Consider the following 25,470-nt stretch of genomic DNA (forward strand, 5'->3'; position numbering starts at 1 on the left):
TTCCTGAGCCGGTGGTGTCTGTTCCAGTTCCTGAGCCGGTGGTGTCTGTTCCAGTTCCTGAGCCGGTGATGTCTGTTCCAGTTCCTGAGCCGGTGGTGTCTGTTCCAGTTCCTGAGCCGGTGGTGTCTGTTCCAGTTCCTGAGCCGGTGGTGTCTGTTCCAGTTCCTGAGCCGGTGGTGTCTGTTCCAGTTCCTGAGCCGGTGGTGTCTGTTCCAGTTCCTGAGCAGGTGTCTGTTCCTGTTCCTGGGCCGGTGTCTGTTCCTGTGCCATGGCCGCCCGAGGGGTCGTCTCCTCCCTGGCCGCCCGATGGACTGTCTGCTTTGCCCGGCCTCCCGATGGACTGTCTGCTTTGCCCTGGCCGCCCCAATGGACTGTCTGCTTCGTCCTGGCCGCCGGCTAAACCGTCACCCCTTGTTCTTGTTCCCCTTCATGGACCTGGCCCACCATCCCTCCCTCTAATCCTCCACAGTTCCACCTCCCTCCTGGACTTTTGTCAAGTTTTGTTTTCTGTCGTGGATCGTCTGGTAGCCGCTCCGTAGAGGAGGGGTTATGTCACAGTGTCTGGTGGTTCCCTGGGTTAAACACTAGAGGTCCTCAGTTTTCACAGTGTCTAGGCATTCTCACTACAATTCCCATCATCCTGTCTGTCACTGATTGTTCATTGTGTTCAGCTGTTTCTCGTCACCTCGTTTAGCACTTGTGTATATATACCCTGTCAGTTTCATTGTTTGTCACGGAGTCCTTGTTTAATGTCCCCACACTTCAGAATTAATTTTGTGTTTCCTGGTCTGTGTATGTTCTTGTCTTTTGGATTGCTTACATGGTATTTGACCCCTGCCTGGACTGATCGTGAGTACGGATTACCCATTAAAGTATACTGCACTTGGATCTACGTGTCTTGGGTGTGTGTCGTGACAATGACATATCAGAGCCATTTTATGATTAATTGAAATACATTTCTTACATACGGTTCCTTAATAAAGTTCAAACATTATTATAGGCAAGTGAACAGTTAAAATAAAAATAAGAATTCAATAATTACAAGCACATATAAATACAATATAACAAAGTTACAAGTAAAGTAAGGTCTAACTGTAGTATATATTTCAGGTACAGAAATGTAATAATTAAATGTAATTAAATGTTCACTGCATAAATTTAATGTAGATTGTGTTTTGTTCTTTGATTTACATTAATGAAATAGACAATGGCAGAAATGTATGCTGCTGTCACTTTAAGACCTAATGAATCCAATATAATGATATGCATTCAATATCTTTCTCAACTGTTTATGTTCACTTAAGACATAACCAACAGTGTTTATGAACTTGCTGAGATGGGTATTTTGACATAATTTTGGATGTATTTGTCCATTCAAGTGCAAGGAGACGTGAAAGAGAAATCAATTCGGAGACCTGAATTTGGGACTGAAACATGCCTCTCTGTGTGTGCATGCGCTTTGGGTCTGTGTTGCTGTGCACACAGATATCAGCGTACGAGTACCGCATTAAATTAGTTTGCCTCTTCTAGCACTGGAATGGTTTCAAATCTATTGAATGTGTAAACTAGCAAGACAAAAAGCGTGCGAATGATAAAATGTCACTCTATGGTGGTTAAACTTAGCCTGGCTCCGCCCTCCTACGTACTTCCGCTCAATTTTCATTTTCCTTCAGTACTAGGTCTGGGATTGTGGTATATTCTTGGGTTTTCTCCGATCAATTTTTTGCAGGTCCAATCAGCGAACAGAGGGATTGGCTGAGAACGATGACTTTGAGGTTGTGCGCTAGTTTGAGTCGTCATATGTCACGACCAAGCGTTAGCGATTGGTTATGGCAGATCCAGAGTGACTCGTATGAAATGTATGAGAGTCTGGTAGAACCAGGCTAGGTTAAACTTGCAATTAATCCACAAATCACATGCTTGCCAAACCGTGGGGCCTGGTCTGTACGGATCACGGATCAACAATGATCCGTTTAACCCCTACTTAAGGAGAGACACCCCAGGTGAATCGGGTAAAAAAAAGAAAAAAAAAATATATATATCACCATGTTGATTGATTACATTTATAATGTCACCACAATTTTTTTTTTCATTATTCAAATAATTCAATAAGCACTAATTTGCTAATTTCTAGAACATAAAATCTGAACATTGGATAAAGTCAGGTTCAAAGTTCTTGTTTCATTTTATATATATATATATATATATATATATATATATATATATATATATATATATATATATATATATATATATATATATATTATTTTTTTTAATTTTTTTATTAGAGTCAAAGGTTTTTACAGAGGTGATTTTGGATATCTCATTCATTACTCCACAAATTAGAAAATACTGTCAACAGCCAAAAATAAATACATTTCCCCCATTTTTTTAGGAATAAAATGTTGTATAAAATCAGGACAATTATATATATAAAAAAACCTTTGTAAAAACCTTCAGAATATAGATAAGAATAAAACTGTAAAGTAAGTTTGGTGTAGGAAAGTGTTACTGAAGTGGAGATTTCTGGCTCAATGAAGGAGAAAAAACTAATTTTGAGAAAACGGCCTTTAAAGATATATACTGTAATTGAAATCTACAGACGCAAATAGATAAAGTGCTCTAAAAGATACAGTTAAAAGTGTATTTTGGATGTTTTCTGTCCACTAGTCTGAAAAAACAATTTTTTTGCCTGTAGTGACTTAAAAATCAAATCACTGTCTTACCGCAGTCCTTCTCATCAGAGCCATCCAAACAGTCCTGGTCTCCATCACAGACATATGAGTTATAGATACAGCGGTGATCTGGACACAGAAAGAAGCTAGGCTGGCAGGTGGTGATAGTGGAATCTGGAAGAGGACAGAGGAGAATGACAGTGGTAATAATTAACTTAATGTATTGCTGTGTCAAATTTGTGTACATGGGCAGTGCTAGGGCTTTTTTTAGAGTGTATTTTTATATCAAAAGGTCTTTGACAATAAATATTTATGCATACTCACTGACCCTACATTCACCCCATACATTTAAATTCTTCAATACTCACTGCACTGTCTCTCATCAGAACCATCGCCACAGTCGTTGAAGGCATCGCACACCCACGCTTTTGGGATGCAGTTTCCATTGGTGCAAGCGAAGAGGTTGGATGGGCAGGTGGTTGGACCACGTGTGGGGCAGTTATCCTCGTCGGTACCATCACCACAATCATCATGTCCATCACAGCGCCATCTAGCAGGGATGCAATGCTTGTTCCCACAGGTGAAGGCATATGGAGAGCAGGTTGTACCTGATTAAAAAGGTGAAATGAGATGTGAGATGTTCATAGACATGTCTAGGTCTTCAGGTGGTGCTCAAGCACACTCACATGTTCATACACACCTGGATCCGTGCAGTTGGCTTCATCTGTTTTGTCGACGCAGTCGTTCACACCGTCGCAGCGGTAAGAATTTGGCACACATCGGCCCCCGTCGCAGGGAAAAGCATAGTCTCCACAGTTATCATCTGGTGGGGGCTCAGTGTCATCCTTCACACAGTCTCTCTGGTTGTCCTGCAGCTTCATGCCGTAGGGACATCCGCACACACGGCTGGACGCAGGCGTAGGGAAACAGAAGTGGCTGCAGCGGCCGTTTGGAATCAGATTGCATCTGCTTTTGAATACTGTACACAGCAATGAGATAACAGTAGTTGATTTTCACTTACTTTGCATGTGACAAATAACACTTTACATCTTACAAGTACAAGGATAATGTTTTTGTCCAATCTATTTGCTTATTTAAAAACATGAATACACCTCTTCTATGATGGGAATGCATTTAAGTTCTGAATAAAAAATAAAAATAAAAATTCCTTGGGGTGAAAAATTGTAAAATGTCTGGATGGCCGAAAATACAGAGCCGGATTTATTCATAGGCATTCTAGGCATGTGCCTATGCTCGCATGTCCAAGGGGGCCCAATTATTTTTTTATTATTATTTCACTCTCATGATAAAACAATGTAAGACAATTAAAACTTATTTTGCCTGTCACAATATGAAGTGAATTCGGCACTGCGGACATCATAATGAAGGGGAAAAAATTAATTAAAAGAATGATACTATGTAAAAAAAAAGTACATTATTATTTTTTCCTCTTGATCTACTTTTTTCATATTTGCTCTTACACTCTAAAAAATGCTGGGTTGTTTCAACCCAATTTTGGGTCAAATATGGACAAACCCAGCCGTTGGGTTACATTTTTAAATTACATTTTTAACCCAACGTTTGGGTTTGTCCATATTTGACCCAAAATTGGGTTGAAACAACCCAGCATTTTTTAGAGTGTATTATTCATTGACCCAAAGTCATCATGTCGAAACATGTCGAAATAGTGCAGAAAAATTGATGCAATTCCAGTGAATTGCATAAAAAGACAGCAGTTTAGTAAGCAAGAGCTTATCTGTGTCACTTACAGTCCTGGAGATCAGCTGAATAGGCCTTAACATTCATTACACCTGAGATGCCCTTTCGGAGAACTATATTTTCCCCACCATCCCTCTTCCTCATTCGAAAAACAGAATTTGTCCTCCAGTCTGACACAAACAAATGATCTAACAAATGGTGGAGACAGATCAGTCAGTGACAAGTGGAAGAAATATAAAAAAAATGCTTTATAACAGTCTTTGTAGTTTAAAATCATCTCAACATCAACATTATAATCTGGCTTTGAAATAAATAAAGAAACAGAAGTGACAACCTGTGTGTATCGTAAGTGAGAAAGGGTGAGTAATTTGTCCAATGCTGGAGAAGGCCTGTCGGTCAAGCCCATCAATGCTCACATGCTCGATCCGGTCTAGCTGCGCATCAACCCAATATAGCCTATCCATCCTGTGGAGCACAACAAACATCTAAGACACATTACACAGCCTTTAGCCCTCTGTTTTAATTGTCCAAACTGATCTTTGTGTCGGAATGAAATATGAATGGAAAGTGAATAAAATCTAATTTACAAACTATTTCAGAAATCAAATGGTTGATTTTAAAAGGACTTCCTTACAGGTAGTCCACAGCAAGTCCGTTAGGCCAGCCAAGTGTTGTGTTAATTAGAGGAACAGCATTGCTTCCATCTGTGTATGCTCTGGTGATCACAGCTGGACGGTACCAATCCGACCAGAAGAGGTATCTAAAATTCGCAAAATAGAGCTTTATTTCGATTATTTAGGTCTCATATGTAATTAAGTTATTCTGTATTTACACTACATTATAAAGATGTTTTATTTAGCACAAAATGGTATTCTGAATTATGTATTCTTGCCCATGATGCCTCATACCCTGCACTGGGATGCACAGCAATCCCCCGGGGGTATTTCAAGTTTTTAACAGCAATGTCCCGTCTTGATCCATCTGTTACTTTAAAAGCTGAGACGGTGCGATATGTGCTGGATATCCAGAAGAGGATCTTAGAGGTCCAGTCATATGTCATTGACTCCACAGAGCCCACTCTGTAACCTGTCAGGATCTCATGATCTGAGATATAACCACAAAATAATGATTTTATATTTTATTAAAATGTTAATGAAAATGGTGAAAATCTATTTATAATTTTTTATATGAATTAGATTTGATTTTATAAATATTTGTAAAAAAAAATATAATAAATATTTAAAATTCATTTAACAATTAATTTAGTAATAAATACTACATTTATGGAATTATTGTTTTTCCATGTTTTATTTATAATATCAGATTAATTTTAACATTGCTGTTTGGATTCAATCAAAGATGTTACTTTGCATAAAAAAGTGTGAAAACATTGAACAGTTTAGTATCCAATTGTAAAAATAAAAATAAAAAAAGCTGTGTGTTTTTCAGTGACTCACTGGTGCCATTGATGGGTGATTTGTAAATGAGCTGTCGCATTCTGTCATTGTAGAACACGGTCTCCACAGACCCATCATACTCCACTCCAGAACCAGAGAAGGTTTCGGCCATGCCAGCGAGCGGCAGGGTGACATCCTCCTGAGAAGACACGTTAAGAGGAATCCCCCTGACCGCTTGTGCAGTAGCCACCAGTAAATAATCTTTAATCTCTGAAAGAGACAGAAATGTTTGTTTCAGAGGATCTGGTGCAGTTGAACTGAAAATAAACCCTGTAAACAAACAAAACAAACAGTGAGGTTCATGATGTGCCGGGCAGGCTCTGTCTGTCACTCACTAAAGCAAGTGTGGCGGTCATCCTGGAGGTCGTATCCTAGGCGACACTTGCAGCGGTAACCCAGTCCGTCGTTGTCAGTGCGGTGACTCAGAAGGCAGATTTGCTGACACCCGCCATTGTGTCTGCCACATGGGTTTATGACTGCGGTCAGAAAAGGCCAATTATTATGTATACTTAGCATTGGCCTTGTTCATTTGTTAATGGCCTTCTGAGTATTTTATAGTTTGTATTATAAACATTCAACTTTGTCTCACCGAAGGGCTGAAGAGCTGGATGGGAAACCACAATTTGTCCAGGCCTGTTAGTAGAGCGGTAGAGTAAAGTCGGCTCACTGCCATTGAAGCGGTTGGTCCGAATCACACCCATCTTGACCCAGTCAGTGAAAAAGGCATGGTTCTCGAATACTGAAATACCGAAAGGATGTGGGACCTGATGACCTCCATTCAGCACTGTTTTCCTAATGGCACATTTGAGAGCATAAATATAAATGTAAATTTAGAAATCAGTTTTTTTTTTTTTTTTTTTTTTTTTTTAAAGCACTATATCAGTGGTTCTCAACCTTTTTGTCTACAAAGACCCCCATAGTCCACAATAATGTTTGAAGGCCCCATGACAGTCATTTTTTCATGATTTACTTGATGAGGATTTTAAAAATCCTTGAATGATCATATGAACGATTGATAAAATGTCCATAATCACAACATTTTTTTCCTAAATGCATCCCACTTTATAAATCGCATTTCATTTTAAATTTGAGAGCAATGTGAACAAGGGCATCAACTCCACCAACAGAATGCCCACAAATAACCCTTTATGGTTCAGAAGAAGTATGACCGGCGTTAGCTTCGATTTATAGGAATGCAGGGAGTATGGCAAAGTGACACAGCGTCTCGTTCCCTTCTCAGGGAACTAGGGTTACAGTTGTAACCTGAGACGTTACCTTTCGAGGGAACTCGTGCTGCGTCGATGACGCTTTGGGAACGAGAATGCCCGAATGCCATACGAACCAGAGCCTGTCTGTGTGAATACTGAGAGCACAACTAAGACAAGAGCACCTGTGATTTTGGGGCATCGCCCAGGTCGAAGTTGTAAAACCTTACGAATGTGAGTGGAAAGGACCAGCCTGCCGCATACCACATCCTGCAGGGATACCTCTTTATATAATAAGCCGCCATACTCCTGTCCTTGCCTACAAGCACCACGGCGGAAACGTGCATCAACGGGTTTCCCCCAGGGATACACCACCAAACGGGACATGGTAGGCAGCTAAGGCCGCCACGTACACCTTCAATGTGGAAGGGGATCACCCTGCTGAAAACAAACCCGCTGTAACTCCAGCACTGTACAAATCTGTCCGAGATCCGCACTATGAAGTGAAAACCCATCACTTCAATACATACAGTTTCCTCGTGAAGGGAGCTCTGGAGTGAAGTATGTTCTCCACAACTTCAGTTGAGAGAGCACGTCTCTAACCCCTCCGCGAGATCCATTTACGAACCCCACAATACCAGCTTCCGTGCTGTCTCGGCAACAACGAGTAACCCCAGAGTGCAGTCTGGACGATGGGGCGGGGCGACACTTTGGGGCGGGGCGACATGTCGCTCCGCCCACCAACAATTTTATTTGTTTATAATACAGCAATCTTATTGGAGTAGACACTTGAGGCATGAGCATGCGCATTCCTTTATGTACGAGTTTATGAATGATCTTCTACGCAGTTTGGCCGTAGGCTACTACGCATGGCGATTTCAGTAACGATCAATTAAATAATGTTTTTATTAACTTAATACGAGTTACAGTTAATACGACTTAATAAATGAAGTTACTGTACAACAAACAATCCCTTCAAAGGCAGACCGCCGTGTAATATAGCCTATACGTGCTGCTAAATCTGGGGAACGAATTCTTCATTCGTGGCCACGATACCTAGGTCTATATCAAGTGAAGTCAAGTCAAAACATTTTGTATAGTGCTCAATTCACATCGTTTTATAGCAGGTTTACAAAAAGTAATATAGGCCTAAGCATTAATATTGAGCAGTTTTAGAGCAGGCCAATATAAAGAAATATGTTGCTGATATTCAATGTTTTAGATTTAGCTAAATTATATTTATTAATTTACCCAGCAGATAAGTCATTGGCACTTTAAGTGAGCAATGATCATGACTGCATTAAATTACTAGCATTGCAAGGATAGATACCCTATTAAGCTGATAGTAGAAAATATTTTCCGCATGCCATGCAGGGCTGCGTCATTTTACATCCTTAATTTATGCTTCTTCATTTTTCCATTAGGATTGGTGAACAAAATAAACTCGGGGTTGTACACTACCTAATGATAATTCACTGTATTTCAGTAAGACACAGTTCCGAAAGTGACAAATAAGACAATAATAGGCTACCAAATAATACAAGCCCTGGCCAATTTTTTTATTTTTATTTTTTTTCGTACAATGGAAATTTAAAAACCTGCAGTGCAGGTGAAAAGGGAAAAAAAATCTACTAAAACAGATATTATTATGTCGATCTATAGCAAATATTATTATTTATGTGCTCAATTTAAATAAGTAGGTATAAATAAGTAACTATTTGAAGTAGGCTACTGTTAGGCTATAGGCCTATGCACAGATTTACAGCGGTGATTTTTTTTTAATAGTTAGGCTACAGCTATAGCCTATGCCAGTGTTAATATTTGAAACTATTTTTAACAGGTAAACAACATGGAAATATGAGTTTGCCATTTAAAATTTTATTTGCTCTTTGTGCCAAAAAATGCAAGCATTAGAGAACAAATCTCGTTTTAAAAAATCAACAAAAAACAGTCGTGTTTTAAATTTAAAAAAATTACATTTAAAATTTTAAATTAGCTGCTTGCGTTCGGGTTTGTCCGATGTCTTTCCTTTAATACAGCGATTTATCATAATTTGCGTAAAATCCTGAGTTTGAGCTGATCCACCGACCCTGATGGAAATATGAAAACAACTCTAACGTTAGGCCTACACTGGTGCTGTCACCAAGCGTTTATTTTTAAACTTTGTCTATTCTTTGTCTTAACAATAAAACATTAGCCAATAAATCTTATCTTAAATTACCATGGTAAACCGATAATATACGATTAGAGTTAGCATTTAATATGTCTTTAATATGGACAAATCATTCACAAAAATAGTACATAAAGACTGCGCATGCTCAGGCTTGAATCATCTAGGCCAATAAGATTGCGGTATAATAAGCCAATTAAATTGTTGGTGGGCGGAGCGACACGTGTAACCCCGCCCCAAAGTGTCGCCCCGCCCCATCGTCCAGACTGCACTCTGGGGTACTACGCAACAACGGGGCCAGGACTGCGAGGAATGCGAGCCTGAACACCCTCGAGTGACAGGTGGGAACGGAGCAAGTAAAGCGAAAGTAACTCGCAATGCTCACAGCCCTCGAGCGCTGACAGATCATGCTGCGTTCCAAACAAACAACACATTAATCGTGTGTATCCCCATGCATTATGAAACGAGGGCAGTGAGGAACACACAATCTAAAGTTTGGTTTGCTCGCCATAATATAAATGCTTGTGACTGATATAGTGACAAACAACAATAAATAAGACAGACAGTATGAACATAGAGTGCTTGCTGAGGCACGGAAGCTAACGCCGGTCAAACCGGATGTGCTTTTATCCTTTCCTGGTCGTGACATGACCCTCCTGTGACGCTCACTCTCGCCATTGGACTAGTTGAAAAGTGCTTCAGACGCAATCACGCAGGGGCATTCCCAAAGCGTTATCGACACAGCGTCTCGTTCCCTTATCAGGGAACTAGGGTTACAGTCGTAACCTGAGACAATTTAATCCTATGTCAAAAGTGAGGAACAAATTGGGATTTATACAGACAAAAACTGATGTGACGTCACAACGAGGAAAGAATAAAAGCACATCCGGTCTCATTTTGTCTCATGTTCTTATGCGTATGCCAACTGAAGAGCATGCGTACAAACTTTTTGTGCTCATTATAGACCAGTAATTAGAATAATCCAACATTGTTTATTAAAATGTAAAGATAAATAGACAATCAGGTTAGTAAAAAATAAGGTGGATACATTTGACCATGATGATGAGATAATAGTAAATATATAAAACTATTTTTGAGGAGATGCAATAAAAAAAGAAATATCCTGATTTGTACTTGTTTTGCCTTATTTTAAATAATTTTAAGTCATATTGAGGATATTGGATATTTGCTAAGGCCTCCTAGTGGGCTCTGGCCACCTGGTTGAGAACCACTCATTTACATGGTCCTAAAAGGTTTAAAATAGCGAGTTGTGGAGTATAATACCTGTCCAAGCCACTATATGTGATGGTCTCTACCAGGTTAAAATGGCTGTCTGTCCAGTAAACTCTCTTGGTAACCAAATCCAAGGTGATTCCAGTAGGGGAACCCAGTCTGGTCTTAACCAACTCAAACCGGTTACTACCATCCATGAAGGCCCGCTCCAATTTTACATTATCTGTGTTATAGCCAGAGTCTGTGAAGAACATGTATCTGTAGGAACAGGATAGAGCAATCAGACAAGGTAGATGAATTAAAGTTTCCTTTACAACACACTGAATCACATCAACACACAAGCTGTACTTACCCCACAGTTGGGTCCAGAGCAAGCCCGTGAGGAGTCACCAAGTTTTCTGCGATCAGCGTGACACGGTTTCCCCCATCATAATCACATGCTTCAATTCTCTCCACACGTTCCTCAACCAGGTACAGCTTGAAGTTGATCCAGTCCACAGCCACATTCTGGGCATTGTGCACTGCTTCAGACAGCACCTCCATCTTATCACTACCATCAAAATTTATGGAATAAACCTGAAAAAAAAGTGTTGTTTTATTTTTTGTGAACATATCTGTATTCACATTTACGGTACATTGTAATTTCACACTATAAACCATGAAACACCTTCTGAGAATTGGTATCTGTCCAGAAGATCCTTTGAGTGTGCCAGTTGTAACCAACACCCACAGCGTAACCTTTACCATCTGATTGGACCAGAAGTCTGATAAACCGCCCATGTATATCTGCCATCTTGATATCACGCCCATCTGTGAAGATCAGCTGTGGTAAACCCCCTGTGAGGACCAAGAAGACAAGAGACATTACAACGTACTATCGAAAATGTAGATACAATTCTAAAATGCTGTGCGCAGCCTAAAAAGTGAAATAACTGTTGACTATAATACTATGACATTTGACTATATGAATATACCATTTCTATTTTTATCTGCATTATTATTACTAAATTACATATTTTACTAAATTGCTTTGAATTCCTAGAATTGTGGGAAGGGCTGCTGTGATCCTGTATTAAAATTTCGAACTCAAACAGTTACATTAGAATTCAATTTAGAAATACCAATCATTAAGGCAAGCATTATGTTTGACACATTTTAGCATGTTAAACGCATTTTCAGTTCTATTTTCCACTCACCTGAAATATTGGCCTTGCAGACATGACCCTGCTCCAGGAAATATCCATCAGCACAGCTGCAATGATGTGTGCCTGGGCGATCCTCACAGAAATGATCACAGATACCCCAAATTTTACAGTCATCATAGTCTGAGGATGAACCACATACATGGGTCAATGACATGATTAATTTATTTTGTCCAGATTTATTAAGTTAATCATAAATGCATTCGACTTGAACACATTTTACATTTCTGAATTAAAAGTCATTATGATATTTTTGTTGGGATTAAAGTCATGTCTAGATGGTGGAAAAGTCCAGAGATTGTATATAATTTCACTTTTAAAAAAGCAGTAAATCTGTCTAAAAATATGATTAATATTTTAACTTTTGTCCATGAAATCAAAGTGCTGCAAAACCAAACTGCAGGAAGCCATTTTATTGTCATGTGACAAGAAGCCATTTTGTTGTCGTGTAAAATGAAAACTATAATACCTAATATACTTCTTTTTTTTTTAAACAACAATGATTATGTATTATCGCATGCATTTGAGTTGTAAGGTGTAACATTGTATCATTTTAACACCACTAAATATCTATCAAAAATGTATGAAAGCAATCTGAATACAAAAATGACATTTCTGAGAACTTGACACTTGCATTTTGAACTAGATTTTTAAAGGATTTCTCCTTTTCATAATCTCAGACAACCTTATTAGTCATTAACCCACATGCTAAATCCGTCTTAAAGTGCTAATCCAATAAATGAAGGGTTATTCTGTAAAACTGGATTGTATAAACTCACAGAGATTATTCTGTCTAGTATAATGTGATATTATCCAGATTTAGACAGAAATATGATCTGCAATCAGTTAATAAAGGGGTCTAATGCACTGACCCACACAGGTGCGGCTGTCATTGGCCACAGTGAAGCCGTCAGGACAGTAGCAGGCTCCACCCTGCGGGCTGGGATGACAGCGGTACTCACAGCTCAGAGCAGAACACTGGTTTAAACCTACAGGACAGAGAGTGTTATTAGAGGTAGTTAGTTAGTGTAAGTATCTGGGGCAGCTGAGTGATCACAGCCTGTCTGTCACTCACATGCATAACATATGAAACTCACATCAAAGAACATCTGGTCATCATGAGTATTAATAAAATGTGACTTTAACCTTTAACTTTAACATGTGACTGAAGTAAAAACTCAATAAACATAAACACTCAATAAGATACTCTAAATTGTCCTGTAATCAGGGATCCCCCATCTCATACACCACTGGAAGATATTTATGTTATGACCTGTGTACATATAATCAGGAAATAATAATGATAATGTTATAATTAACTTGCTATATCCATTAAACGTATTAAAAAAGTATTAAGAAGTGGAAGAAATGCCGCCTCAACGAAGTGATCCATGCCATGTTTTGGCGATGATCTATTGGATTTCACCACTATTCATATTTCCAATACACTACAATTAAATAGGTAATACAAACTTCGATGCACTTTAGTTATTTGTGAAGCGCTTTTCTGAAACTTATGCATGGCATTGGCTTAATTTGGCTGTTGGAATAATGTAAGTATTTTATATGGGTCGCATAATACGCATCTTTAATGGTTTTCTGAAAATCTATATTTTTGTACATTATACAAGTGTTGAACACATTCAAGTGTTGATTAAAAAAGCATGCATATTATAATAAAATGTTTTTAAATTGCAAATAGTTAAAGTACAGTTAAAGGTATATTTCAAGTATAAAAAATGTATACCTAAATAGGAACGCTCCGGGTTACTTGACTGTAACCCTGTTCCCTGAAAAAGCGGAACGAGATGCTGCGCTGCTTAGCGCATTGGGAACGTCTTTAATCGTGACCTGCTGTGAATATAGTGTGTAAACACGTCGATGGAATCGACCGGAAGTAATATAGCCTCGGTCGGTGACGTCATCGGCGCTGTCATGATTCCTGTATTGTGTTCCCCTTGTCTTGTGTGGACTTTTGTTATTTCCTGTTCTGTCCCATGTTTTGTAGTCCTTTGTAGTTTTTCTTGTTTATTAGTCTCCCCAGGTGTTTCTAATTAGCCAAGCCCCCTTGTTATCTAGTTTAGCTTGTTTGCCTCTGTATTTAAACCCTGTGTCTTGTGTCAGTGTTTGTGGGTTCTTGTCGTTGTAATGTTGTTTGTTCTGTTTCTGTTCCCGAGTTTAAGTTTAAGTTTATTTATTTATTAATTAATTAAAGCTGTTGCACTTAGATCCTGCTTTCTCCTTTATTCAGCCTGCTTCATTACAGAAGAACCCACCAACTAATGGATCTAGCAGCAGCTTTGGGCTCCAGCCAAGAAAGCGGCCACGCCTAATTCTGGTTCCCAGGATAGCCACAACCACGTTGCCTGAGAGTCTCCAGCCAAGAAGGCGGCCACACCTAATTCTGGTTCCCAGGATGGCCGCCTTCACGCTTCCTGAGCTTCTTTCTGTTCCTGAGAATGGTCTTAAGCCTGAGCTTCGTCATGTCACGTCTGTTGAGCCAGGAACTGTCCACGTCAGCCCTGCCGAGCCTACGCTCCACGTCAGCCCTGCCGAGCCTACGCTCCACGTCAGCCCTGCCGAGCCAGAGCCAGAGCTTCACGTCACTTCTGCCGATCCAGAGACTGAGCTTCACGTCACTTCTGCCGATCCAGAGACTGAGCTTCACGTCACTTCTGCCGATCCAGAGACTGAGCTTCACGTCACGTCAGTCCGTCCAGAGTCTCGTCCCGCCGAGACTGAATCTGTTCCTGAGCCTGAATCTGATCCTGATACCGAGACTGAATCTGTTCCTGAGCCTGAATCTGATCCTGATATTGAGACTGAATCTCTTCCGGAGCCTGAATCTGATCCTGATCCTGATACCGAGACTGAATCTGTTCCTGAGCCGGTGGTGTCTGTTGCAGTTCCTGAGCCGGTGGTGTCTGTTCCAGTTCCTGAGCCGGTGGTGTTTGTTCCAGTTCCTGAGCCGGTGGTGTCTGTTCCAGTTCCTGAGCCGGTGGTGTCTGTTCCAGTTCCTGAGCCGGTGGTGTCTGTTCCAGTTCCTGAGCCGGTGGTGTCTGTTCCAGTTCCTGAGCCGGTGGTGTCTGTGACTGTTCCTGAGCCAGGGTCTGTCCCTGTCCCTCCTTGGTCTTCACCGCCATGGCCGCCCGAGTGGTCGTCTTCACCCTGGTCGTCTCCGCCATGGCCGCCCGAGTGGTCGTCTTCACCCTGGTCGTCTCCGCCATGGCCGCCCGAGTGGTCGGCTTCACCCTGGTCGTCTCCGCCGTGGCCGCCCGAGGGGTCTTCTCCGCTGTGGCCGCCCGAAGGGTCTTCACCGCCGTGGCCGTCCGAGGAGTCTTCACCGCCGTGGCCATCCAATGGGTCGTCTTCATCCTGGTCGTCGCCCGAGGGGTCTTCACCGCCGTGGCCGCCCGAGGGGTCTTCAACGCCGTGGCCGCCCGAAGGGTCGTCTCCGCCCTGGCCGCCTGCACTGCCTGCTGCGCCCTGGCCGCCTGCACTGCCAGCTGCGCCCTGGCCGCCTGCACTGCCTGCTGCGCCCTGGCCGCCTGCACTGCCTGCTGCGCCCTGGCCGCCTGCACTGCCAGCTGCGCCCTGGCCGCCTGCACTGCCTGCTGCGCCCTGGCCGCCTGCACTGCCTGCTCTGCCCGGGCCGCTTGCACTGCCTGCTCCGCCCGGGCCGCCTGCACTGCCTGCTCCGCCCTGGTCGCCTGCACTGCCTGCTTCGCCCTGGCCTCCCGTTTTGCTGCAGTCTCCAGGCCCTCTTCTGCTCCACGGGCCTGGCCCTCCATCCCGCCCCCGGGTCCACCTCTACTCCACCACCCTCCTGGACTATTGTTTTCTGAGGAGCGTCTGGAATCCGCTCCTTAAGTGGGGGGCTATGTCATGATTCCTGTATTGTGTTCCACTTGTCTTGTGTGGACTTTTTTTATTTCCTGTTCTGTCCCATGTTTTGTAGTCCTTTGTAGTTTTTCTTGTTTATTAGTCTCCCCAGGTGTTTCTAATTAGCCACGCCCCCTTGTTATCTAGTTTAGCTTGTTTGCCTCTGTATTTAAACCCTGTGTCTTGTGTCAGTGTTTGTGGGTTCTTGTCGTTGTAATGTTGTTTGTTCTGTTTCTGTTCCCGTTCCCGAGTTTAAGTTTAAGTTTATTTATTAATTAATTAAAGCTGTTGCACTTAGATCCTGCTTTCTCCTTTATTCAGCCTGCTTCATTACAGAAGAACCCACCAACTAATGGATCTAGCAGCAGCTTTGGGGGGTCTCCAGCCAAGAAAGCGGCCACGCCTAATTCTGGTTCCCAGGATAGCCACCACCACGTTGCCTGAGAGTCTCCAGCCAAGAAGGCGGCCACACCTAATTCTGGTTCCCAGGATGGCCGCCTTCACGCTTCCTGAGCTTCTTTCTGTTCCTGAGAATGGTCTTAAGCCTGAGCTTCGTCATGTCACGTCTGTTGAGCCAGGAACTGTCCACGTCAGCCCTGCAGAGCCTACGCTCCACGTCAGCCCTGCCGAGCCTAAGCTCCACGTCAGCCCTGCCGAGCCTACGCTCCACGTCAGCCCTGCCGAGCCTACGCTCCACGTCAGCCCTGCCGAGTCTACGCTCCACGTCAGCCCTGCCGAGCCAGAGCTTCACGTCAGCCCTGCCGAGCCAGAGCCAGAGCTTCACGTCACTTCTGCCGATCCAGAGACTGAGCTTCACGTCACTTCTGCCGATCCAGAGACTGAGCTTCACGTCACTTCTGCCGATCCAGAGACTGAGCTTCACGTCACTTCTGCCGATCCAGAGACTGAGCTTCACGTCACGTCAGGCAGTCCAGAGTCTCGTCCCGCCGAGACTGAATCTGTTCCTGAGCCTGAATCTGATCCTGATACCGAGACTGAATCTGTTCCTGAGCCTGAATCTGATCCTGATATTGAGACTGAATCTCTTCCGGAGCCTGAATCTGATCCTGATCCTGATACCGAGACTGAATCTGTTCCTGAGCCGGTGGTGTCTGTTGCAGTTCCTGAGCCGGTGGTGTCTGTTCCAGTTCCTGAGCCGGTGGTGTTTGTTCCAGTTCCTGAGCCGGTGGTGTCTGTTCCAGTTCCTGAGCCGGTGGTGTCTGTTCCAGTTCCTGAGCCGGTGGTGTCTGTTCCAGTTCCTGAGCCGGTGGTGTCTGTTCCAGTTCCTGAGCCAGGGTCTGTCCCTGTCCCTCCTTGGTCTTCACCGCCATGGCCGCCCGAGTGGTCGTCTTCACCCTGGTCGTCTCCGCCATGGCCGCCCGAGTGGTCGTCTTCACCCTGGTCGTCTCCACCATGGCCGCCCGAGTGGTCGTCTTCACCCTGGTCGTCTCCGCCGTGGCCGCCCGAGGGGTCTTCTCCGCTGTGGCCGCCCGAAGGGTCTTCACCGCCGTGGCCGTCCGAGGAGTCTTCACCGCCGTGGCCATCCAATGGGTCGTCTTCATCCTGGTCGTCGCCCGAGGGGTCTTCACCGCCGTGGCCGCCCGAGGGGTCTTCAACGCCGTGGCCGCCCGAAGGGTCGTCTCCGCCCTGGCCGCCTGCACTGCCTGCTGCGCCCTGGCCGCCTGCACTGCCTGCTGCGCCCTGGCCGCCTGCACTGCCAGCTGCGCCCTGGCCGCTTGCACTGCCTGCTGCGCCCTGGCCGCCTGCACTGCCTGCTCCGCCCGGGCCGCTTGCACTGCCTGCTCCGCCCTGGTCGCCTGCACTGCCTGCTTCGCCCTGGCCTCCCATTTTGCTGCAGTCTCCAGGCCCTCTTCTGCTCCACGGGCCTGGCCCTCCATCCCGCCCCCGGGTCCACCTCTACTCCACCACCCTCCTGGACTATTGTTTTGGACACAGGTTGGGCCTGGGATGGAATATCGTACCCTCCGCCTGAGAAGATCCCTCCTCTCCGGAATCGCCCATGGCGAGCCGTTGAGGAGAGAAATATCTCCGAGAACCATACTCTGTTCGGCCAACGCACCGCTATCAGTAAGAGGCAAGACCCTTGCTGGCGAACTCTGGCTAGAACTCCTGGGAGCAGAGCCACTGGAGGAAACGCATACAGGCGCATTTTGGGCCATGTGTGCGCAATCACATCCAGACCCAGGGGGCTGGGTGACTCAGAGAGAAGAGTAGACATTGCGCTGTCCGCTGGGCGGCGAAGAGGTCCACCTCCGCTTCATAAAATCTGGTCCAGATCTGTTTTACTACATTTGGGTGGAATTTCCACTCCCCCATTGGTAATTTCTGTCCGGACAGTAAATTTGCTCCCACATTCAGATGCCCTGGAAATGTACACTGCCCTGAGTGACAGGAACTTTTCCGGGGCCCAGAGAAAATCTGCCTCACTATTCTGTACAGATTGCGTGAGCGTAGACCTCCCTGGTGATTTAAGTAAGAGGCTGCCGCTCTAGCACTAGGACATGACAGCCTAGGACATGACAGCCTCTCAACTGAGGGAGAAAGTATTTCAGGGCCAGAAATACATATTCCATCAACTTGAGGCAATTGATTTGCTAGTCAAGATGATGCCTCCCCAAACCCTTGGGCTGGACGATCACTTAAGACCGCTACCCAGCCCGACAGGCAGGCGTCTGTCGTTAGCATTATGCGACGAGAAGACGCACCAAGAGTGGGACCCAAGGTGAGGAACCGGGGTCTGAACCACGTAGAAAGGGAACGAAGCTACAGCGCATAACCCTTACCATAAACATGGATTTTAGAAAGTACACGAAGCGTTCAGCGCGTGACTTACCATAAACATGGATTTTTAGAAAGGACACAAAGCACCCAACGCGTGCTCTTGCCTCTATTTGCCCTTGGTGAATTTGAGCCACAACTGAAGTGGTCTCATGTGCAAAAGGCCCAGAGGGATCCCTGTGGACGCAGCTGCCATGAGACCTATCCTGACCTAGCCAGATGTTGCTTTAGGGTGTTTAAAAATGGTCTTGACACGCGGGGGACAGTTGTGCCCCCGATGGTGACAGAGTCCCATTTAAACCCCAAGCACGTTGGAGAGTGAACGCTCTTCTTAGCGTTGCAACTCAACCCCATAGAGAGAAGCGTGGATCGATATTGATGTCGAAAGTGCAAGCTCCTGAGACTGTGCCAGTATCAGTCAATCGTCTATGTAACACGGCTAGGTCGAATGGAAGAACCCGATATTGGTAGGCTTCGCCCCCAAAAGCAAACCTCGGGAACTTCCTGTGTTGTGGCAATATTTCTATGTGAAAATATGCGTCTTTAAGATCGACCGTGAAGATCCAATCGTGATGTTGAATTTGCAACACGATCTACTTGATAGTTAGCATCTTGAACTTGAGCGTTCTTACGGAACGGTTCAAGCCTCAAAGATCTAAAAACGGACGCAGTCGCCCATTTCTTTCTTGTGACAGCAGATGCGCCTACTTCTGTTTTGTGGTAGTGGGAACACACCGTTAAAACAAGGAGGGCAACATATTCCTTTTACTGTCTTTAGGACACAAAAAGAGATACTCGGCAGTAGCTTTCACACTGCCAAAGTCGCTTTAAAGGGTACCAAATTTAATACTTCGAATTGGGGGAATGTTAAATGTTCTGTGTCCTGGGCGATAACAGGAAACAACAGAACCTTCAACATTTCGCTGGAAACCGCTACCCCCTGAATCACCAAAGGTGGCAGGGATGTAACAGTGGTTTCGTGAGGGTGTCAGGTAGGAGCTGATTGATGTATTTTACATGCCCTATCCCTAAGGGGCACACCCCCACAGACCTGGGACAAAAAACTCAGGATTTCTGTCTCTGGTATATTATGAGGCTGCTGAGCGCGACAACCCGGTCCCCAGTCATTACGAGGGGGAACGCAACTCGCCACACTCTGCTTTTGAGCCCTCTTTTTTTTTAAATCAGATCAGCCTGGTACGCCTGCAACACTGCCATATTGTGCAGAGCAGCACCAGTCTGACCCCCACCAGCATGGATGTCATTATACACGGCTTGGTGGGGAGTGCTGACTCCTTAAATGACGATGAGCCACAGAGAAGAGATAGCCAGCGAGCGTCTCTTCGGACTGGCGCATCATCGTATGCACATGCCCCATGATAGTCTAATAAATTGACGTCAAGGGCACAAAGAATAAGGTTTTCCCCATGCACGAGTTAACGTCATGGAGATCCTCAAGGAGGACAGTCTAGCTGTAATCTGGCCACTGCACGAGTCACCAACTCGAGTAACCTCTTACACGCTTTATCATAACGAGAGAAGTGCTCGGAGTCGGTACTCTCAAAGTCCATCATAATTTTTTTTTTTTTTTTTTTTAGATGGCTTTTTCAATATTTAATCCCTCAGAATTAAATGTGGCCAAAGAACAGCAGACAATAAATTATTACAAGCATTTGATATATTGCATTGAATATCTGATTTCTCATCATCATTCAATTCATCAGCAATAAATACAGCCAAATATCAATCAGACACGGTCTGGATGACAGGCTGTATTTAAATGAAAATGCATGTGATAATACGATCCCAGGGGAGAGAAAGCTCGCGCGCGTCTCTCCAATCTGAGACAGCATCATATAATCGCGTGCCTTTGCACCCGCTATAGTCGAATTGGTCGACGTCGAGGGCACAAAGACACGTCATGTATAAATATATATATTATATTTACATCTTTATTTATAATCTTTGAGTGTCTTTTTGTTGTGATCAGTGTAGTCTGGCCACTGCACGAACGATCGCCCCGAGCAGTTCTCCTTTTATTATCACGGGAGGAACGCTCGTAGGCGGCAAACTCACGAGATTAAATGTCCTCTGCCCGAGCCGAAGAAGCGCCGAGGCACGCTTCGGTAGTCAGGCAAAAGGACATCGCGATCTGGAGAGAGAGCAAGCGAAAAGGACGCACCCGTCTCTCGCTCCTCAGCCAGATCGACACGCGAGCCCCACAATCGCATTGTAGGTGCCACCCCTTTGAAATAAGCAAAGTGAACGCGAAGCACTTTAACTGTGAACATTCCACTGTGCTCGAATTCACCATGCTCAAACGCAAGGGCAGCATGCTCTTTCCCAAACAAACAAAGCAGTAAGCGTGTGTATCCAGTTCTGAATAGGACAAGAACATGGAGGGACACAGCGCTTACTCCGTTGACACATTTCTCTTTCTCCTTTACTTTTTCTAAACTCCTTTTTAGATCGTAGAGAGATGAGAAAGAGAAAATCTGCACACTGTCAGTGTGTCACTAAATAACTCCTAACAAAGATCTGTAGTAGATAGAGAGGAGATAAATGCTTGCACACCAAACACAGAGAGGTCTCTGAAGACAAAAGACCTGACGATGCACCTGCGGCTCATCTAATTATAGCCTCGCGTCGCGGGGAATATTACTTCCGGTCGATTCCATCGACTATATTCACAGCAGGTCACGATTAAAGACGTTCCCAATGCGCTAAGCAGCGCAGCATCGATTGTAGCTTTTGAAAGGGAACATCGTATACATATAGTTTACTATTTATATATTATGTATGATGTAAGTATGATGTTATGTTCACTTAAAGAAAACTTACAAGAATACTTGTGGTATAAAACTACTAAACATTTCAAAGTGTACTTTCATAAACTAAAAATGTACTACTAGTATACTCATAAGTTCACTAGTACAGATGCAGTACAAATGAGAAACGTAGTTATGAACTAGTTGTGCACTTTAAGTTTACTACTGTTACACTTACAGTACACTTAAACCTATACTTTTATATACTAAAAAGTGTCCCAAGTAAGTAGTATTGAAATAGTACACTTACAAGAATACTACTAGTACACTGATATTAGTATACTTACTACATTAAGTATACTTAAAATATAATGAAATTACTTCTTTTTCGTAAGGGTAATAACCCTTCCCATTATTAGTACTTATTACTTATTATTAGTACATATTACACATTTTTTATTTCATTTAATGTCTTTTAGGTATTTACCGCAGGTCAGATGTGCAGTAGTGTTGCTCTCATCTGTTCCACCAGGGCAGTCAGGGTGTTCGTCACACACTTTGTATATGGGCACACACATCGAAGAGCCAGGACAGGGCCATTCACCAGGGTAACAGTCTCGGATACCTGGGTCTGAAAGTATGAAATCCTCAGCATTTAGGTTTAACTAATTAATCATATGTGTTTTACTATATAATAGATGTGATTGAATCTGTTGCATATTGAGGAGACAGAAGGTGTCAATCTCACCACATCCGTTTTCATCGCTAAAGTCTCCACAGTCGTTGATGCCATCACACACCCACTGCTGAGGCACACAGCGCCCATTACTGCAGGCGAACTCTGACCCAGCACAGGTTCGATACTCTGGCAAAGAAGACAACACAGCAGTGCTTTATGTGGCCATTAAGTTTATACCATGTCCAAAAATCATGGTATTAGCACATACCAAAAACAAGGTAAGTTTGGTACTTTTATTAATGACCTAATGTATATTTTGACTGATTAAAGAACCAAAAACTCCCGCATTCACTTCCTGATACATTAACTTTCTTTAATGGCAGCTTTGGTAGAATAGGTGAGGTGTATTGTGGGACCCACCACAGTTTTGCTCATCACTGTTGTCGCCACAGTCATCCCAGTGATCACAGACAAAGGGCATCGGGATGCAGTATCCACTGGCACATTCAAACTGATGCGACTGACAACGCCTCGCTGTTTCAGGGAAGAAAGACAAAGAATATGGAAGGATGGTCAAATGTTGAACATGCTTTACTGGCGTCTTTGATTGATAGTTCACTCTCACTCACTGCAGTTGGATTCATCTGATCCATCTCGACAATCTAGTGTCCCATCACAGTGCTGAGTGTTGTTATAGCAAGCACTGTTGGCACATGTCTTCTCTGTGCAGGCTGGGTAATCTGGATTCAACAAGAGGAAATGTGATGCATTTTATTGGCATTCCAAAACCTGATGATTTTTTTCATTACCCACCACCAGCATACCATATTAAAATGGTAACTGATTTATCTTGAGATTTTAATGTGTATTGGACAATTAAAAGTGGTCATATGCCTTTTGTCTTGTAAAGATAACATTGCTAAAGACCTTTGTAACATTCATCAGAGGCCTGTTTGCAATACATTTTAGTTCATTCTGGATCAAATAATATCATTAACAAGTATATGTTATATGTTAGATTATTATTATAAAATAGTTATTGAAATAATACTTTTAATTTTCTAACTTTATGAGAATTTTTAAGCTTCTATATTTTGATCAGTAAGAGTCTGTATTGCTACTGAAGAATGGTAAATGGCAAATTTATTTTCATTGTACAGTAGAAAGAGATATTCTTACTGTATTCTTACTACATTTATTTAAATGTTTTATAGGCCTAGGCTGCATTATTGTGTTTCCATGATGGAAGTGCTAAAATAAACATGCACGTTTGTTACTAAACATTATGTTTGAGCCTCATTTTGTTTTTGTTTTTTTATATTTGCATTTTATTTTAATTAGGACTAATGTTGTGTTTAAAAGTTTTAACAAAATAAGGATAAATATATATATAATTTAAAATATATATGTTTTTTCATTTATTTTGTACTGTCCTGAATAAGATATTTTACATAAAGGATATACTTTCATAAAACAAAAAATATCCCTCTTATTTTGTTAAAATAATAAACATTTTGCAGATTCAGCAAGAGCTATTTAATCTTTTGACCGCAACTGTATTCAATTTTATATTATATATAGAATTTAGTGTTTTTTATTTACTTTTTTGTATATAAATATTCTGAATGTGACAGATTTTTATTTTACAGTCATTACAAACATTCTTACTGCAGTTGTTCTCATCCGAGTTGTCCACACAGTCTGATACATGGTCACATCTGTATTGTTTGGGAATGCACTGCCCTTCTCGACAAGTGAACTGGTTTGGGCTACATGTCTGACCACCTTAGAACAGTAGGGTCATGTTAATACTCCCATTATAATTGCTGAATTAACTGTATTATTTCAGTCATTTAAGGCACATGTAGACATACTGCAGGCTCTTTGCTCATCGGAGCCATCGGTGCAGTCCGGCTCTCCATCACATACAAACGCTTGAGGAATACACTCCCCTCCTGTCAGGCACTTGAACTCAACAGAACTACACGTTGATATTGCTGAAAATACAATGAGAAGATGTATGAAAATATTTCCTGTGCATAATAATAAAGTGCATTACATTTACGCATTTGGCAGATGCTTTGACATGACATTGTCATGGGTCAATCCAACAAGTCAGTGTTCACCCAGCGATACTCACGACAGTTCAGTTCATCCGAGTCGTCCGTGCAATCCTTTGTTCCATCACACCTCCAGTTTTGATTTATACATTGACCATTACTACACTGGAACTGACTGCTGGAGCACTGACCTGCTCAGAGAATTATGGGTTAATTTTTTCTGACCAGCAATCTAATTTGACAAAATATCACTTGGCACCTGTGTCAATTGGACAAATGACAATATATTATGTCTCATAAATTAAAATACGTTTAAATAAATAAATAAATAAAAATTGTAAAAGTTTTGTTGCTGGTTTGAGAGTTGGCCGTCACTGCTCAGGTCCAACTTATTACATATTAGCATAGATTTGTTGAGTCAGGAAAAATGCCAGACGTGAAGCTAAAGGTTGTTGTTAAATGTAATCTTAATGACTATGACTTAAGTTTTTATGGGAATTTTGGAAAAAAATCTCACTTTTGCAAGGAATAACTTATCAATGAGTAACTCTGTTTATGGATTTAGGAGCTACTGTGCAGAACATCTGAAGCTCATTCGATGTCTAGTAAAATCTGCTATAGCCTACTCATTTTGTTGGGGCGTTTCAAACTAAAGTTAACGGCGCTAACTTTTCAGTGGCCTGACAGTATGTAGATCATCCTGTATAAATAGCTACTTTATCCAACGAGAAGCGTTGTAGCGCGTACAAACGCTATAGCCTATAGCTGTTTCTATTTTGGATCAATTCTATGCACTTACCTAAACTGTCTCACATTTGTAGGCGTGGAAATTCAGATTCATTGATTCTAGTGAATCGGTTCAGCTAAAACATGCCCCCATACCTGCCCCATACCATCAGCGTTAGAGAGTCCGATGCATTAGTGAATCGATCCGTTCAAATGGTTGATTAAATAAAGAGATTCCCAAAAATGATTCACCAATTCTAGCCTCTGTTGTACTATTTCGACTCGGCTGCGTAGTTTGTTTTAGTGTAAACTCACCTTTTCAAATGTAATAGGCTACTGTCATCCTAATTATTCATTCATAAAAAAAAACAAAAAAACATTTATATATATATATATATATATTATATATATATATATATATATATATATATATATATATATATATATATTATAGGTATATATAAACATTGATCCCCTAAGCATCTAAATTAAGTTAGCTACTTTTTGTTTAATAGTTTTCCCTGAAAAAAATGTGGTTTCATCAGTTTAACTCAGGATGTTAATGTATCCCAGACAGCTAAATAGTTTCTGCCCAGATCTGGGCCACATATGGTACATGTGGATTCCACGTGTACCAGATGTGGGCCGGATCTGGGCGAAACTATGTTGCTGCCTGGGATGCCAAATGCTTTTTTCTCTATTTTTTTGGGAGGGGATTAAGTTAATGTGTGCTCCAAAATGGCAAAATGGACAATATTCATATTGGAATCATTGCTCAAAATGTTTACACTAAAAATAAAAACATTTAAAAAAAAGACGAGAGTATTGTAGGATTTCACAGCATCATTCTATTTTGTATTGTCTGTTGAATAATTATCAAAATCTAATAATTTAT

The 25,470-nt window shown here is 42.4% G+C and overlaps 1 protein-coding gene across 1 annotated transcript in view; it reads right to left on the reverse strand.

Moving 5' to 3' along the window:
- Nucleotides 1-24,690, reverse strand: part of lrp2b (low density lipoprotein receptor-related protein 2b) — a gene marked incomplete at its 5' end in the record, with an annotated part of 61,242 nt that extends 36,552 nt beyond the window's left edge. The window contains 23 exons of the mRNA XM_079594384.1: nt 2,727-2,849; nt 3,044-3,283; nt 3,376-3,654; nt 4,445-4,582; nt 4,729-4,859; nt 5,029-5,154; nt 5,303-5,498; nt 5,852-6,061; nt 6,187-6,327; nt 6,441-6,643; nt 10,511-10,717; nt 10,812-11,035; nt 11,127-11,296; nt 11,656-11,784; nt 12,534-12,650; nt 21,598-21,741; nt 21,859-21,975; nt 22,210-22,323; nt 22,419-22,529; nt 23,458-23,574; nt 23,664-23,786; nt 23,930-24,040; nt 24,663-24,690. Coding sequence (XP_079450510.1) covers nt 2,727-2,849; nt 3,044-3,283; nt 3,376-3,654; nt 4,445-4,582; nt 4,729-4,859; nt 5,029-5,154; nt 5,303-5,498; nt 5,852-6,061; nt 6,187-6,327; nt 6,441-6,643; nt 10,511-10,717; nt 10,812-11,035; nt 11,127-11,296; nt 11,656-11,784; nt 12,534-12,650; nt 21,598-21,741; nt 21,859-21,975; nt 22,210-22,323; nt 22,419-22,529; nt 23,458-23,574; nt 23,664-23,786; nt 23,930-24,040; nt 24,663-24,690 — 3,499 coding nt within the window. The remainder of the gene's footprint in view (nt 1-2,726; nt 2,850-3,043; nt 3,284-3,375; nt 3,655-4,444; nt 4,583-4,728; nt 4,860-5,028; nt 5,155-5,302; nt 5,499-5,851; nt 6,062-6,186; nt 6,328-6,440; nt 6,644-10,510; nt 10,718-10,811; nt 11,036-11,126; nt 11,297-11,655; nt 11,785-12,533; nt 12,651-21,597; nt 21,742-21,858; nt 21,976-22,209; nt 22,324-22,418; nt 22,530-23,457; nt 23,575-23,663; nt 23,787-23,929; nt 24,041-24,662) is intronic.
- Nucleotides 24,691-25,470: the final 780 nt, after the last annotated feature.

This window comes from Phoxinus phoxinus (genome assembly GCF_949152265.1).
Source record: "Phoxinus phoxinus genome assembly, chromosome: 21".
In the NCBI taxonomy this organism is placed as follows: Eukaryota; Metazoa; Chordata; class Actinopteri; order Cypriniformes; family Leuciscidae; genus Phoxinus; species Phoxinus phoxinus.